This window comes from Anopheles ziemanni, chromosome 3 (genome assembly GCF_943734765.1).
Source record: "Anopheles ziemanni chromosome 3, idAnoZiCoDA_A2_x.2, whole genome shotgun sequence".
NCBI classification, from domain to species: domain Eukaryota; kingdom Metazoa; phylum Arthropoda; class Insecta; order Diptera; family Culicidae; genus Anopheles; species Anopheles ziemanni.
The window spans coordinates 48,376,081-48,394,366 of NC_080706.1; the positions used below are offsets into that span (position 1 = coordinate 48,376,081).

Below are 18,286 nucleotides of genomic sequence, written 5' to 3' on the forward strand. Positions count from 1 at the left end.
TTTCTACGATCTGTATCTTTCCTAGTTCCAATTTGCTTCCCTCGAGGCCAACTTTCACCGATTTATTTGTGTTTTGCTTCGTTATTCGTACATTTCATATTCATTTAAGCCGCGGCGTGGCCCGGAGGGAGGCACCCATTATCATTTGTTACGACGTCGTTTGACCTGTTTCGTGTGGGATTGTCGCCTCCTTCCAGCAAAAAAAAAAAACAAAATGAAGCTTCCCCTCGAAACTCGGCCGGCCTCAACTTGGCGGTGCATGGTGGTAGCAGTAATCTGTAATAATCCATCAGCTAGCCATAATCAGGCTTCACAGACGGATTGCCGTCGGGCAGAGATTTCGTTGGGCGGTCTCTAACGCCCGAAGGGGTCGCCGGGACACGGGAAAGGACATTCAACACATTGTAGGTGGTGTCTGTCAGTTTACCGGTGGTTTCTGCGTTCTTTTTCTTTTCAGCATTTCGTTTTTGCTATTTGCCACCATATTTTTTCGCTTCCTCCCGGTGCAATCCGATACGGTCTGGTACATTCTACCGCGTTGCCCTTTGCACGAAAGGCACGGAATGTGGCGGGCGGTTTTCCACAGGGTGTTATGCCACCGTTGGGCTGGACGTTAAGTCACGTGATGCGTAGTTTGTTCCTCCTCGTTGTTTATGTGTGAATTACTTTTTTTTTACCTCCCATCCAAACTCCTACCACAACTTTGTAATTATTATGCGGACCGTCGACGCGGGAAAGCGAGGAAAGAGTGGAGGCGCTGGTGGTCTATGGGCAATTAACTAGAATGAGATTTAGATTCCTGTCGCTGAAAGCTTCACCGTGGTTGGAGTGTGCTTTTACTACACAACACAGTGTTTTCCTTTTTTGCCTCGCTCATTTTTCACACCTTATCCCCAAGATAAAGGACTCAGCGAAATCATGTCCAACACCGGGGCAGATGTGGGAATTTTCACACTTTTCCCTTTCTATGAAAAATGCTTGCAATTTAATTACCAACCCGAGGCCTATTTTCCGCGAACAACGTTTCAGGTCACGGTTGGATGGCGTCGAAAATGGGACAAATGGTTGCTTGTTGGGACAGGTTGTACGATTGAGTCGATTACACGTTTACCTCAAACTCCGGTGGGTTGGGAAGTGTGGGGCCAAACGGTGGAACCGTTTCGTCGCAGTAGACGGCCAGCCGGTAGCGGGTTCCACGCTTTGTCACGACAGCGAAAACATCTGCCAAAAGATGGGGAAAAACAAGGGGTGGAGAAGAAAGAAAAGAGTAACAATGAGTTGTGGAAAGGTGTCGATATAATTCGTCGATAGAAACATGATTTATGGCATGGCTGGGTGAAATTAAACGGCGATTTAAATACAGCTCCTTCATGAACCATCTGCGTAGCGAATGTTACATCTAGACACAGAGGCGGATTAAGCGTTCTAGGGGGTTCTAAACAGCTATAAGTTGAAGGCGTTATTGGGTTGAAAAATATTGATTGCCGAAAGCCTTTGAAAATCAATGCTGTCTTTGATGCGAAAGCATCTATAACTTTTTAAGAGAATTATTTTCCATTAACACATTTTTTTATGAAACGAATTAAGTAATTTAATTTTGTATTTAACTTTTGTATATTTTAGGTCGATTTAAATCTTGAAATGATTGAAAAAGAACAACAATAAAACTAATGTTAAGCAAAATTACTATATTCGGAAATGTCCAGGACATTAGTCTTGCTAATCCATTCTCTTCAAACTGTTCTGAGAATTGCCCTCTTTTTTTATTGAAATTTTAACTCTAATCATATTTTCACCCATAAATACACCATCTTTTCTGTCTGAAAAAACAATTCATACAAATTAGATCATTCGTGCATTTCCAAATTCTTCATTCACTTTCTTTCAAAAGTAAAGTAATAAAAAAAAAACTCATCACGCATTTAATAAAACAGTCAATTTTGTTCAAAATAAAAAAAATGGGCCAAAGGGATGGGCCCTTCTAAGCTCGGGCCCCCAAGCAGCTGCTTAGTTGGTTTACGGTATGATCCGCCTCTATCTAGACAAGTATACTTCAACGAACTGTGCCTGTTTAATCCCCCCCTCTAAACGAATGTATTTTTTATGGCAGTTTGAGAAAACAATAAATTTAGGTTTTTAGAATGACGGTTAGAAATTAAAGGCATATGAAAAAATAATAATAAAACATTTAGGTTAATTAATTTGAGAAAATATCTTACTTTAAAGTCAAATATAAACACCAACTGGGACTTGATATGAACTTAAATACTTTATGTTTTTAAAAAAAATCCTAACTTTCAAATTAGGAAAAAAGGTAACGTAAAAAGGTCAAGTAACGGAGAAAGGCTTGTTTTACAACACTGAAATTGAACTATCACACTAATTGAAAATCCTGAGATTGAATTTAGATGATGATAAAATAGATACGATATCTGGTAAAAGAAATAAAACATTTAAAAACTACTCATCAAAGTCTTCAATTCATCAAGCAGATCCTCTAATTAGAATATTGAAGATTGAAAGAGCACAAAAAATCAACGAAGATTAAATGAGATAGTTTAGATTGATCAAGATGTTGTCTCTGTTTAGTTTTGTTTTTACCCAACCCATGTTTGGCTCAGTTATAACGGGTAAAGTATGTTTTTGAAATGTAATTACACCCTTGCAGGGGACAGAATCAAACTTATAATCCCGCCTGATGCTTACGTGTAAATTGACTTTTCACGTTGTTCGGGATAAACTCCGTCTCCTCTCCGGATGAGCCTTCGTCGATGAACACGATGTTGACGATATCATTGCCAATGTGGCGCTTCCGTTCGACCTGGACAGAAACAATTAAAACCAGAATCAGAAGGTTTTTTGTATGTGCAAAGTGTCTTTGTCGTCGATCGGTGAAAAAACGACCGCGTAATTGAACGCTTTACAATTCAAACAATCGGTCGTGCCGATGTACACGACGTTAGCGATAACCTCAGAGGAGTTTTAATGAGCGGTCAGGGTTCCATTATGTAACGCAGGACTTTGAAAGCATCCTTCTCTGCATGCAGGTTCAACGGTGAACTGATGATGCTGACGCGCGTGTATCCAAGGTCACCAGAAACCAAAGGATGCTCCTCATATCGACAACCGGAGCCAGTGGGCGTTTGCAACAGGCACGCAAACACCAAGCTGCTCTGCATGAACGGCGCATAAATTAGCACTCACCTGCTGTCGATTATCTCTGCTGAAGGGCAGTAGTGTCGATACGTGGAACATAATTTCGTGACCCTCGTACAGCGTGTAGATGGAGTACTTTCCCGTCATATCGCCTGAAATATATACGAAACTCTGATAAGCCGGAAGGACGATGAACAGTAAATTGCATTTCGAACCCGGGGCCCTGCTGGCATGCATCGACGTGCTTATGCATTATGGTGGCTTCGAAATTGAGTGCATTTGCATTTGTTTATGAGTTCGATAAACGATCAATGATATTCGCCATGGTGTGCGCATATGTTTATGTGTGTGGGGTGGTAGTGTTCTTGTAATCAAATTAACCTCCCATAGTGAAAATTACACTCACCTTTCACATCGAGCCCCCCACGGTACCGCTCCCAGTCCTTCAGTCGTATTCTTTCGCCCAAGAGGGACAGGAAATCGTCAAATTCTTCACTTCCGCTTTCTGAAGAGTAGAAGAAAAGAAATGCACGGTTGACAATAATTTCAGCCTACCGACCCGAGCCACCTCAGGCGTGTCCCCTCACCATTGCTCAGCATCTCGTCGTCCAGCTTTTGGCCTGCCTTCATGTACACGACGCCAAACTTGAAGTTCACCGAGCCCTCCTGCTCCTCGAGCAGCAGCAGATCCTTCTGGATGTCGGCGGAGAAGATCTCCTTCGGTGACTTGCTCGCGTCCATCAGCGCAAAGTTGGCCAGGATCTGCTTCACCGTCAGCTTCTGCTGGGGGTTGTACGGAAGGGCGAGTTTCTGTGCACCCTGTTTTCGTGTGGAGCGAAGGTGGATGTGATTAGAACAGGCAGTGCGATAAGATTAGCTGTGATACGGGCACGGGGGTCGGATAAGCGCGGGCAATCATTGCGTCCCTTTTGTGCCATTTATCTCCGCAAGGTGTGGAGTGTGTTTCGTTCGTCAGCGGAGGGAGGAAAATTAAAAACATGCCCCACCAACATTCCCGCATGTTTAAAGATTGACGCACAAAAAATTTTCCCCAAGAATGACGATTATTTTGCATATACCGTCAGCGCCCGCACACGCAATGCGCAACGTGTGTTTCTTCCGTGGGCTTCACCGAGATGGAGTGTCGTAACGGAAAGGTCCTGTTTTTTACCTAAACATTACACATTGGGAAGTATTCGTAAACAACCCCCCCACCCATTGAAGACCTGCACAAGATGTGGATGGAGAGAGCACTTCAAAGCGAATTGTGGAATCTGCATGATCTGAGTGTTGGAAGGAATATAAAAAGATGTCGACTTTTTTCCTCCTTTGCCGGCTTTGTGCGAAGCAAGGTTGAAGCACTGTCGCTTACAGTAAAAGTAGAACAATCTGGAAGGGCCTGTTTTTATCAATTTATTATTTAGTTTCTAATCTCATTTCATAATTAAATTTAGGAATAAATGTTGCCGTGTTCATAGATACTTTGATTTAAATAGTTTTGCTGTTTTTTTTTCAAAATATAACGTTGTGTTTTAACCTCTTATTTGTATGCTTACCTCCAGAGTAAAGTAATAAAGCAACTGTTTAAAAATTAACCCTTTAAGTTTGGGTACAGAATTTAGTGACATGAGTAGAGCTGGTGAACAATTTCCCGTGGTAGAAATCTACGGTGCTCCATTACGCACGCCAGTGACTGTAGGTTTGATCGTTTGTCCGCTGCAGGCGGGAGGAGAAATCGCATCGGCAGGAAATGGTAAACCGAGAGCGATACAGAAACACGTTACCAACGTCATTCTCATGCGGCAGCATTTTATTTTATTTTAGTGCTTTGTTATGCTACGAGGAATCGGTAAAGGTTACGGACGTGCACGGCATAAATCAATAGACAATGCTGCCCTAGCGAGACAAACGTGCGCGTTGAAGCATGGCATGTTCATGCTTCCGGGAGATTGAATCCATATCTTTAGAAGTGCGCGAATTTACCGTAAGATTGCGTATCGGATTCGGAAAGATATAACCATATTTTAGATAAGATTTATTTTATGATGCACCGGTAGTGCTGCTCACAATTCGGGCCACAATTTATTCGCACCAGTTCACGGGAGGCTTTAAAACGAACCGAATAATTTAACACCGAAGGCAAACGATACTCGGGTCCCGCGGTGTCACGTTTTCCGCCGATGAAAAACAATTCGTAGCAAGTTTCCGGATAAACCCGCCCACGAATGGCACGGCAAAACGGTTCATCCCATTTCGATTTGTCTATTCCCGCGGGAAAATCCCGTGTATCTTCCTCCGGTCAAAAACCGACCGGAAGAGGAGAGAGGGAGGGGTGGGGAGGGGCTTGACATCCGGCCAACCGAGCCGAGGGCAAGCGAATGAGAAAACTTGTCGGCAAACAACGGCAATTTCGGAAAGTGAAAGCTGCTAGTAGGTGGGAGTACCGAGGCCGTACGGGACACGCACTTCCAGCACAATGAGAAGGATCTCTCGAAACACGGAGGAGAGGACCTTCGTTTCCGATAAGACAGCGTGGCGCATAGATATGAATAGAGCTTCCGGCCGTGAAGTACCCCCGGAAGAATTAGGTCCCGAATTGTGGACACGCAATCAGCGAAACGTGGCCCACTCGAGTGTATGGCTGCGTGTTTTCCACCGCCCAGCACAGCGTGGCCATTTCCCGGGAAATGCTTTGCTGCCCCGCTACCAAGATCCCTTTGGGTTGTTTTGAAGTAGTTAAAGTCGTCGTCGGGAAAAACCATTGTCTTACCGCTCTGAGCGAACGATCTTCGACGAACCAAACCCGGTGTTATTAGTTTCCTCGTCAAGTGTGTCATAAAGTGGCCGATCAGAGATTAAACCAATACTGGCCAAACGTGCTTGCGGGTGCCAACAGCTCCGCTTGTCCCGCTTATGCTAGTGTGTGTGTGTGTTTATTGCATTGTTGAGTAAACGGTAATCGTTCCAACTTTCCACGCTTCCGGGAAGATCAGCTTTTGGATGGCATTTAATATTGTACTTTTCCCCACGCTTGACGTTGCTATCACTCCACTAAGTTACCTGTTTCCGGAACAGCATCACGCGGTACAGTGGCATACACTTGCTGCCCGAGTCCTGCGACACGATCGAGAGGAAGTAGGGGCTCTTCTCCGAATCCATCCCGACATAGTTTTGATGCACTGAAAACGAGCGAAAGATAGAAAAGCAGTAAAGATGGTGAAATAAAGGTGGAAAAACGTGCACCGACAAAATGTATGATGAAATAAATAATAAAAGGAAACTTTTCAAAACTAAACAGTCCGGGGTAGGAAGCAGAGCACAATAACGGAGGGGAAAGAGAACACTTCAGCTGAGGGCCAAGCATGTTACAAAAATGTTTCGCAATCATTCGCCAACCGGAGCATTCGAGTGGAGGTTACGGGGTCGGGCGAAGGGGAAATAAAATTGGCCAAGAATCTGCCGACTTTTTCCACAGCCAAGTGACCTTGCGAAGTGGAATTTATCGATTGATATTACATTTTAGTTTGCAGACCACTTGATGCGAAATGAAAAGTAGAGGAAAATGTTGCAAAATGGTGAAAATGGTTAAAAACAGGTAATAGACTGGCTCAAATTAAAAGTATGCAGACGGCGAAAGGAACAAAAACGAACTGCGTCATACTCACATTTTCCCAAAAAGTACTTAAAGTACCATCGCGTTTGATGTTCCGGATTCTCCAGAATGGGGATGCTGGGCGACCCGAAAACCTTTTTTTGTCGATTTGTGTTCAGCGTGCCGGTGTTTCAGAGGGCATCGTAGGGTGTATCCGTTCGGTCGGTGAAAGCGCGCGCCCAAAAAAGTTGCAGCCCCCGAGTTGTTGTGTCGAAAGTTATAATAGAAAAAGCGTTTGGGGGTTGAGATTTTTTGTGTATTTGTTTGTCTTTTTTTAAATATATTTAAATTGTGCTCATGAAAGAAGAGAGTGGAGAAAGAGTAGAACCGGAGAATAAGATGAATATTGGAATATTTCCACCCTCTGGGACGTTGTCGTGGGTCATATGATTAAAGTCTGGTGTCCCTTTCCGGCCGAATATCGTGTCATTCTTATTTCGATATTCGTTTCCTACACCCTCCGCAAAACCAAGGGTTTCCCTATCAGCTAATCGATAGTACTCTAGAACAGGCTGTCGCTTTTCCTTCGGAGATCGGGGATGATGTATTAGCTGTCGGGATGGAAATGTCCCATCGCAGGGAGTGAGCGGTTTTTCATGTAATGTTGTTTTTCTATCCTCCTTATTCATTTAAAATACATTCAGCATACCGCTTTTCGAGCTACATCCGGTTCCCCCGGGGGGTGCAATTCATTCAAATTACTCACAAAGTTCCATCAAAAACTGGTCCCCATAGCATCGAATTCGTTTGTCAACTTTTTGTGTGTCAGGAAAAAGCTAATTTTATCCGTTGAATTTCGTTGCAAGGCGTATTCAGGCGAACCCGATGAAATGTTGTTATATAAACCCATCCAGAATTGTAATTTATTTCTTCCGGTTCAGAGGAATGAGCAGAAATGGAAAATGCTAACTTGTATTTGAAATATGCGAAATGAGCTAAGTGGAAATGTGATCTTCGAAATAACAAGTATTTTAAGAACTCGTTGAATTAAATACTGTTACAATTACTCAAAAAAGTCTCTTCAATACGACTAGTGGTTGGATTTCATTTGGTTTGATCAATTTAAATTAAATTAAATTAAAATGAAATATAAAACAAGCCACAAACGGCTTGGGAAATTAATTTCAATCATCTTCACTGTTCCTCAACGGAGCCGACACACATCCTAAATGGAGGGGCGGTTTTTACTCACCTCATCCTTTTCCGCTAGCGATTCCCCATTTTCCAGCCGAAACCGGCGACAGTTGGGATCTAATCCATCAATTTCCGACTGCGGCAGCTGCAAAAGGGGAGAAAACATGGAGACATTCAAATGGTGCTGTTGATTGTTAAATCATATTAGGCGCGTCGGTTTTGGCCCAAGTTTCCAGATCGTAAAGATCACTTTCCGAGCAGTGAAACTCCAGCGGGATACGAATCTTCCAACAAGCGGAGCGGATTTTCATCTGCACACGGGGTCAGAGGTTGGCTGGAAGACTTGGAAAAACGTGGTTATACGGGAGACCATCGCTTGGGTATGGGAGGCAAATTGAAAGGGAAAGGACATGCATGTAAAGCCACGGAAGGAAAGGGCGGAAGGTGAATAATTAAAAACTATTGTCCTACAGCTTCACAAAATCACTGCCTCAGCAGGATGCTGGATGTTGGATCCCGGTGCTCGGAGGCACCAATGCGGCACCGGCTTGGTGGTCGACCAGTTACCAGTTCATTCATTTCTTCATATTCTTTACCAAACGTTCCATTTTTACAGGCCATCGGAGAACTAGCGCATCAGGAGCGCCAAGGTGAGCGTGCGGTTCCCGTAGGAACCTTGCCTAGTCTTGCCTAGACGACAGAAGGCCCTGTGTGTACGCGCACGTCCGCATGGACTATTCGGCGCGGAATGCATAATTCATTGCCGGTGGCACGGTGAAGTGTTTGCCCACTCGGTATGGTAATGCAGAAGGTGACCCACACACGGTTGAGCCACGAATTTGGTGTCGCGAAACGGAGGAAAACGTTTGTTCAACAGCGCTCAGTTTGCTCTGCACGAAGTCCTTTGAAACCGTTCGCATAAGATTTTCGTTGCGGGAAAATTGAGGACTTCAAAAATACGCAACGTTCAGCAGTTCTAGCCAGTTTCGGTTTTGCAAGGTTTGCGAGCCAGCGCGTCGTCGGGCTGGATGCTGTCGAGAAGGTCGTCGGGCTGGATGATCAAACACGTTTGATTGAAGACACCGTTCTTGTCATCCGAAGGGGCCCGGTGCAAGTGCCAAACAGCATCTACGAGAAGGATCCTCTTCATCAGCTTTTTACATCTCAGCCCCGGGAGCTTGAGGCCAGTTTCATTTTTCCCATAATTGATGGAACCGTATCCCTTTGTCTACACGGCCTTCCGTTTCCAACCGTTTTCATTCCCTTCCATCTCAGCCAACGCACCGTCAACTTGCCGGCTGACCTGCTGAGCTAATGATCTGCCACAGCGAAACGAGTCGAGTTCCGGACGAAGTGATACCGAGGTGGCGATCTGCTCCGGTCGAACGAGGTTTCACATTTCAGCTCAAACATCAACGCTGCGGTCCCGCGCAGACAGGTTCTCCTACCCGTTTATTGGAAAATCCTTCGAACGGGAAAACGTGCTTCGGTGCGGCTATTAGGTTATGGTGGTAAATTTTTGCCCACCCGTCCCAGCTGGTGGGTTCGGAATGCCAGCGGTATGCAGACGCACATAAGCACGATTCCACCTGATGCCAGCGGTTCGATCGGTGGAAAATGGAATCGAATTGATTGTTTTGCTTGCTGCGGGAAAGAATTTGAGTCTTCGGAAAGAATTTTCTCACTCCCCCTGGCTGCTGTCGGTTCCGTACGGGCCACGGAAATAATGGTGCTTTTGGTCTTCTTTTGCGTTCCACTTTAAGGTGTTTGGTTAAGGAAATACTAACAGCGAGGGAAGTATTTTCGTTCTGATAAAATTCCGCTTCATATTTGATGTATATTTTATAAACAAATTGTATCCTACTCCTAATAAGTTTAGGTTCTGATTAAATTTCTTTATCAAACTTTCAGAATCCCACACACTCACTGTCAACACTGTTGCTCGTTCTTATCCTAACTGACCGTCAAAAAACCACAAACCTCCCCCAGACTTACGGTTGCCCTTCAAAGCAAACAATGGAATGAAGCTGGGCGTTCCTACACGATCCACTCGGACGTTGGATGCCTTGCGAACGGTTTGCAACGTATGAATTAAACATAGATAGGAAAACGTCGTTAAATGTCACAACAAGTGGCAGCCGGAGCCTTTGACACTCTGTTGCAGCTGGCAGTTGCCCACCCTCTCCGGTGGCTCGGAATTCGAGTTCGGCTTGATATAGAACTTTCTTATGAGAAACGAGAACACAACTGCCCAGAGTACCACAAACCGGCGCCAGAAGCCGGACTCTAATATCGGTGGCAGCGAGCCGCAAACAGCACAGTTTGGCGTTCATCGACAAGATACGCCCTTCTTTTTCTCTTTTGCGTAAAAACTTCTTGAGAGGGTGGACTAGCCACGGAAAATAAGAATCTGAGCGTACAAGGAGGACGTCTTTTCGCCTGTTGAAAGTTTATTGCGAAAATTGGACACTTTCCAGGGTCATATACGAACAGTTTTTGCGGGTTTCCTTTTTTTTTTTATTAAAAACTATATTGCACTCGTACTTCTCATCAACAAGTTGAAAATAATCAAATCAAAACAAAGAAAAGATTTTAGTTTATTTTAGAAGAAGTTATAAACATGACAAAAGTTATGCACAATTGCAAAAATTGCAAAAGTTATTGACTAAGTCGAGTTAAAATTTGCGACTTTTTTCACATACTTTAAACATTTTCTAGAAAATATGAGCAGTCAACTGCATTGCATTAGAGCTTTCTATATCTCAATTTCTATCAAGAATATAATATTACCACAACATATTTAACTTTCAAATGTGTAAATAAACTTACAGGGGGATTCAGCCTAAAACTACTACAAATTTAAATTGCAAGTGTTTTGAAGACGGCAAGGCAAGTTTTATTTTGGTCTAGCTAGTAGCCATCATAATTTGCTTGTTTAACAAAAGCGCACATTTTTGCAAATCGATTTATTTAAGCGCACATTTTTGCACTCGCTTACCGAAAAACACCGACTGACCGACTGACAACATTTTATCGTTTGCATTGCGCTTCAACTACCAAAATATGCGAAGATTTGTTTATCGCTCGGCGAGTACAAAATCGATTTTCTAAAATTTACGAGGGCGAGCGTGTGGAACATAGTTGTTTGTGATGCTTGTTGATAAGATTTTGAGGAACAGATGACCTCTCTGCAGTTTTTTTTTACAGTGAAATACTCAAATCAATATTGAACGCGCTTTCATTTGGATCGGCTCACGAATAGTAACGTCTACACGAAACGAAAAAAAAGTTACAGCTGAACTGATATTTTTGCGTGTATTTTGAGGCTTTTGCGCGTCGTGTAAACTAAGCATTATACATCGAAAACAGTATCTTTTACTGTTAACAATTTTATGGTATTAATTTTATGATTCAAAAGCGGCTAGAAACCGATTTGAAACTGAAACTATCACAGGGTAGCTCAAAACTATAAATCACAAACCATGTTTGCCTCACAGCAATCATTTTCATTTCACTCGACGATCATTCGCTCCCCGTTGACATCATCGTTACGATCCCCATTTTTTTATGTTTTCCCACATTGTTTCAAATGCAATTGCATCAAGCCGCGCCAACGAGAGCGCAGTGAGTCGCCAACATCGGAAGCCAATCACCATAAAGATGCACCCATAAAGAGTTCAGCGACACCAGCAGCCGGGCCAATGGCGGAGGGAGCGGGGGGAGAGAGGGAGGGAGCTGGCAACAGGCCGCACGCATGTCGGGCATGCCGGGCGAGAAAGCATTTCCGTTTGGTGGCGCACCACACGGGTGCGAGCCGATTAAAATCAATTTTAATTGAAATCATTTAACCCATCGCCGGGGCAACCCGTGTTTCTGCGGATGGCCGTGCGTTCCGCTGGCGCTGTCGGTTGGGTCGGTCTGGAGGCCAGTGGGCCCCTAGGGGACCAGTTCTCGCGAAAAAATGGCGCCATCGTGCTGCGCTCATTGATGCCAATTGATTGACACGCGCTCGGGAGCGCTTCGTTCGTTTGTGTTTTCGGTTCACTTTTTCTTTCCACCCCAAGGCTGATTTCCCAGGGCGCGCGGCTCGGACCGCTGTCCTCACCAGCGGGACGCGGTGAGAAGTGTCGTTACGACCAGTTATTCACGCCGTTAACCCCACCCGCCCGATCGGTGCGCACCGGGGTTGTATAAATATCATTAGCCTTCGCGGCGGGCAACATTGTAACGGTCGGTCGCTTGGCGCAGTTTGCAACTTGGTGTGGCTCGGGACGGTTCACGCTGATGGTAGTGCAAATTCAGACTGCTCTCGGGCTGTGACTAGCATAGGTAACGGTTGGCAGTGTCCCTTTTTGGGGCGGCGTGGCACATCGTTCTAGATCGGTGAACTCAGCGCCAGCGGCCGGTGCAGTGAACTGGGCGCAAACAGTGGAAAACCTACATTTTACGTCATTGTGTGCGAGGGAAATTGGAGAAGGTGTTCTGAAAACAAGCGAGAAAAAAAGTAACTACCGTGTGAAGAAAAAGGAGTCCGAGTGAGTCGTGCTGTTTGCCATGCATCCGAACGGAGCCTGCCACTCGGTCCGGGCAGTGTGTGTGATGTGGCTGCTGCACGTTTCCGTGCTGCTGCTGCCCGTCGCCATCCGCGGCCACGACCCGTACGGCTCTGAGGGCGGCTCGAAGGAGTCGGTCCCGAGTGGGGCCAAGTACGACAATCACCTCAACACCAGCCAGGCCTTCCAGCCCTCCGAGCTGACCGGTGGCTACGATTCGCCCGAGCTGACGGCCGACTACGGGCACGCGGACGGGCCGGACTCACCGTTCAACCACCATCAGTTCCGGTGCCAGGCGTGCCAGTACCGCAACGTGTACGCCATGGCCTCGCTGAAGTCGATCAAGGCGCACGTGCTGATGAAGCTCGGCATCGAGAACGTGCCGAACAAAGCGCGCTACCCGGAGGTACCGCGCCACATACTGGACAAGTTTTACAACTCGCAGCCCTACCCCACGCCCGATCCGGACTACTTGGGCGACGACCCGTCCAGCCAGCAGGCGGAGGAATCGGAGGAGTCGGACGAGGACTACGACTACTATCAGATAACGAACAAAATCTTCATCCTGCCGAACCGTAAGTACGGTGCCCGTGTTTTTAACGTTTATTAATGGAACTTTCTTCCGTTGCTCGCCCTTGATCGTTCGTTCTTCTTCGCAGGAAAGCAAACCCACCGAAAACACTCGAATCACCACACCGAAACCGCTTAGATAAGATCAATTAGATTATAAATTATCATACTAACTGGGGATATTAATAGAAAAACTATTTTTTTATAAATGATCAACAATTTCTTTTCTTCTTACAGCATCCTGTACTGTTTGACAGATGTTTTGAAAATAATCTACTGCAATGTTATTAATCCATTACTCGTACACTTCTTATCTCATTCAGCAGCTCTTTCTTATTCACAGCTGAGAACCGGAAGCCTCGAACCCGTAGCGATTCATATCCTTAGGTACCCGCATCGTCCTTCATTTAATCGTCATTAATATGGATTTCCGCACAGGGATCAATGGCGTGGAAGAATGAAAAATCGAAAGGATGCTGAAAGGTCTCCGGCGGTCCCTTTGAACTTCCACGCAGCAAACTAGCAAGCGCGGTAGGTTCTAGAACGGTTATATTAATCGTTCAGCTTAATCAAGCAACGCAGCGGATCCGACCATCATGGAATAAGCTACCATGCTTTAGTACGGTACAGCTAGTACAAGCACATAAATGAGTAAACGATCCAAAGCTTGTAATTGTAGATTTTTTTTTATGAGATGTTCACAAAAAATAGAGCGAAAAAGGTATGAGTATCCTGCATGAAGAATTGCGAAAACCGTAAGCGTAAGATAAATGAAGTTCATCAAAAAGGTGCAGACAGGGCTTCGAGCTTAAAAGAAATTTATTATCCAAAGGGGAAAGAACAGATTGACCGTGAAAATATTCAACCCTTTTTCCGTTAATACTTCATTGCCAAAAAAGGTATTCTATTTTCTTTTATTCAATATTGCTCGAAGTTTCAAGTAACAACTTAATTTTCTTTTCAACCGAAAGCACCGTTTGAAGTTTTTCAGCGTGTAAAACATATTTTCGATATCATCCACGAAATTTATAAAAACCGTTAATTATTCAAAAGTTGTTTTTTTTTAATAAATTAAACTCTTTATAAATGGTTCGCTTACCTGATCCACGGATCCATAGTGCCGTCGAGAAAAGACACCTCGTCTAGAAATAAGTTCGGTAGCGGAAGTACTGCAAACGAGAGATAAAACAGAAAATAAGCAATATTGAAAATCACATATTTTTTCTTCTCAACCCAATTTTCGACGTTGTACAAAAACATGCTAAACCACTTTGGAGTCACAATAAAACGGGAGGAGAAGATAAAAAGCTGTTGGATAGAGTCAACATAAAACCACATAAATTCACTAATTGGTAACGGATGAATATTTGCTCGAATCCCATTGCTTTAGATTAACTCCGGAGACTCTCTCAAAGTGAAAATAATTGGAAATTAACAGATAAACAAACTGGTGCCCTAATTAAAGGCAAAGATTCGGCATCGTTTTTGCTCTCCGAGTCCCATTTATCAATGTCACCTCGTAGCCTAGGGAATAAGGGTTTTCACAGTGCTCACCGAAGAGCGTTTGCTTTTTTCGGTAGCGTTGGTGCCTCCGGTTGAAGGAACACCGAAATGAATTAAATAAAAGCCACTGCTGTGCGGTGTTGTTTTGTTATGATTGGTGTTCATAGTGATTATTTTTACCACAATTTTAAAAGCAATAAAACGACACACAAAGAGGTGCTCGTGACTGAATTTAATATCCGTTTAGCTTGATAAGAACTTTACTCTGGAGGAAATTGTTCAGTGTGCAATAATAATATCCACGAAGAGTGTTTTAAATTATTTTTCTATTTCATTAAACAGATGCATTATTAAAAAGTTGTACGACGTGTTTTATTTATGCTGAATCTTCAATTCCATGACACATGTAACATGTTTTAAATAAAGAACAGTATTGATAGAAAAATATGTAATCGGTACCAACATAACTTGATTTCGTATTACGTTTGCATCTTTATAGCACCAGTTAAACAAGTAGATGGCCAACAAGTGGAGATAAATTTAGCATTTAAAGACCTACAAAGTCTGCAGTTAGTCACAGGTTGGCAACGGACTTTTCTTCTCAAACAGACACGCTACAGCTGGTCGAATTGTTGATCGAAGGGCGAAAGAATCATAACCATCGGTCGGCGAGAAAGCTAACAATAATATACTGGTGAGTCTGCTCGTGTAACATCAGTAGCTTGTCCACATGGTTGAAATCGATTCGCTATCAGGTCACTTAGCAATCATTCCTACAAGCTGCACTGCTGTAGGCTTCTGTTTGTGATGCATAAAGTTGGGCCAAAATATCGACCGGACGTCTTTTTCCTCAACAAGTTGCGTTGTTCGCACAGAGAATACAGAGTGGTCTAATTAATAATATAATGCTTGAATTGGAGCTGGAAATGTTAGCCCTAAACTCGAATGCAATGAACAACTGATGAAGGTGTTTGAAATTGTAGCTTTTCGTAACACAAACAACCAAATCCGAACTCCTTCAGTTTCACATACCCAACCTCCTACATACTGGAAATAAAGGCTTTACCTAATCCGGCTTGTGAAATCGGAGCATACCTTTCAAAACCATAAGAACCTCCGTTCTTATCTCATTGCACCTTTGTGTTACCGAAACAAACGACTGTAGTGCATAAAAGCAACAATATTCTGTTGTCATGCCTATCTAAAAGCATTGTTTTGGAGTAAAACTCTGCAAAGGCTTTCCTTTACGCCTCGCTGGCTTGCGGAACGGTTGTTAGTGAGACGTGCTCCCCACGCACGAAAGTTCCCCACATATGAAATGTTCTAGAGTAACGATGGTAAAAATATACACGTACAGTCTTCAAGAGTTTTTGGGTTGAAGTAAATGCGAGAAACGAAGGTTCAGCGCCGAATAAACGGGTCTTGGTGCATTAGATCTGTGCTTAGTTAGTATACACCTTATTCGGTCACGAAAGCAGTAAATTTTATTTTACTGCCGCACGTTGAATAAAATGCAGAAACAGTACTCGTTACTGAAGGCAAACTTTTCAAATTGCCGATGAATAATTCAGGATGCTCTTTGATAGTAAAGCCGTAATTAGAATAGTAAAGATCAACTATAAAATCCTATCCAGAAAAGGAAACTCAAACAACTTATGCTTTGTTTCATTAGTCGGTTGGACGTTTAATAGGGTAACTGTTGTGGTTCGAACAGATGCTTAAGGAAAGAGGGCACATAACTTACATAACACTCGATGCACGTCTTTGCAGGACCCGCAGTGCCCCAATATCCCGGTTTGGGGCGCGCGGAGGTGGCGAGAACAAACTCTGACTACGGTCGCGCACCGGATCCGACTCCCGGTACGTGCGGAAGATGGTCGCAATTTTCAGATTAAAGCACAACATGGTCCGCCAGGGGTTCGAGCTTTTAGCCGGGCACACACCGCCACTACCACCACCAGCACCATCACCGGAACGGGGCACATGGAACAGGGACCCACCAGCGGATCACTTCACCAGCGCAACTCAGCACCACTCATTGCAACTCAGCGGGATTTTGGTCGCCCGAACGTCGGAGCACTGACGGGGTTTTGGGTGCGTGGACGGAACCGTAGTGTGCGTGGATGGGTTGATTTCGGCCTGACTTTTCAATGTAGCAGTTGGCCGAGCGATCGAGACGGAATCGAAAAAGGACCTGTCGCCTAACGGAATGGACGGGCGGTGGACGTGGGAGGCGGGTTGGCTTCTGTGTTTTCTTCGGTTGCTTGTAAGCTGGACCGAGGCTATCGTTGTTAATTTTCTAACCGTTCTGGTCGCCTACTACCCGGCTCGAACACAAACACTCGTTGCTAACGCTCCGTGGGAGACTTTTATGGTCGGAATCACTTGAACATGGTTGTTTACTTACGAAACCAACTCCCTATCACATGCTGCTTATGTTGGTGTTATTTTGTTATAGATTGCTTTTGTTGCTGCCGTTGCAGCCTGCCCCGGGGGCACACTGCTTCACACTATGGCACACTATCCATCACAATGTCTCGGGATTGGATTGCTACTAACTTGCGGCGGGTGGAAAGTAACCAAAGGTAGAAGTTGTGCTTATTGTTAGTTGGACAAGTTCGTCCGAATGCCGATTGCTAGGAAATCCGCTAAGCGTAATCGGTGGTAATCGTTAAGAGAAACTGACAGCTTCAGCCACGAGTTGCTTGTACGCTTTCCATTTCCATCACAGCATGCTGCGATCTGTTCACGTCAAAGTAAAGGGTAGCTTTTGCCGAAGCCTAACGAAACGAGCTTGTACCCGGGCAAAGGGTAAGGTCAACAAAGAACCAGCGCCGTGGGGGAGGTAAAACTTTGTCTTTCTCATTAACCGGGGCCAGATATCGATAAGCGGCACTGTCACAAACAGATCGGCGGTAATCTGATGACGCTCTGTAGACTCTGATCGACGAAACAGGTGTGGAGGCGTCTAGTGCGGGAGGTGTGGAAGTCACGGTAACCATCTGCGTCAAGCTGCAAACGACACGTGCGAGCTTCGGAATTGCAATTGGCTCGCGCAACCGTTTACCACTTTCCCTGCTGACCGAGCGAGTCGAGAAGCCGAGCCATTCGAATCGGTAATTAACTGCAGAAAGATATATCACGCCACCCGGATCCGACCAGGTTTATGCAATTCTCGGTCCCAAACGCGATTAGGGGCACATTAGTCACGGACGCGTGAAGTTAGTGTGGATGCCGGCTTCTCCAGGGGATACCGGCATCGAAGGCAGATGCAATTACATCTCAAACTGGCCCATTTAGCGACCGATAAATGAACTGGGATTTACGCAATCGACGTGGTGATTTGTGGTGACAATTTAAATCCGGCTTAAGATTGATTAAAACTGTTTCCACTAATTGATTGTTTACTTGCACTGGCAAAAACTAACATAGACAGATGTTAGTTTTATAACTTATCAATTTTCCAACTCAAATCAGATTAAAGCTTAACGTACGTTTACGATTCCTTCCTTTTCAAACTATCTTAAAACGGGAAAGGTTTTGAAGAATTATTCACACTCTTCACTGTGCTGCAAAGTGTTTGAACATTTCAGATGGTCAGTTTTCCTTTCCACTGACCACATTACGTGCTGCAAAACGGATCGAACCCGAAACACGAAATGAGTAGGTTTAGGATTCAGCTGACAATGGCAGCATGTGTGTTTAAAAGGAAAACTCA

The 18,286-nt window shown here is 44.5% G+C and overlaps 1 protein-coding gene across 1 annotated transcript in view; it reads right to left on the reverse strand.

The window, feature by feature from the left end:
- LOC131284902 (GTPase-activating Rap/Ran-GAP domain-like protein 3) overlaps nt 1-18,286 on the reverse strand; it is a 35,888-nt gene that overhangs the window by 5,208 nt on the left and 12,394 nt on the right. The window contains exons 2-10 of the mRNA XM_058313761.1: nt 14,165-14,234; nt 8,001-8,087; nt 6,822-6,903; nt 6,217-6,335; nt 3,744-3,975; nt 3,563-3,661; nt 3,205-3,308; nt 2,707-2,821; nt 1,112-1,221 (exon numbers count right to left, since the gene is read on the reverse strand). Coding sequence (XP_058169744.1) covers nt 1,112-1,221; nt 2,707-2,821; nt 3,205-3,308; nt 3,563-3,661; nt 3,744-3,975; nt 6,217-6,335; nt 6,822-6,903; nt 8,001-8,087; nt 14,165-14,234 — 1,018 coding nt within the window. The remainder of the gene's footprint in view (nt 1-1,111; nt 1,222-2,706; nt 2,822-3,204; nt 3,309-3,562; nt 3,662-3,743; nt 3,976-6,216; nt 6,336-6,821; nt 6,904-8,000; nt 8,088-14,164; nt 14,235-18,286) is intronic.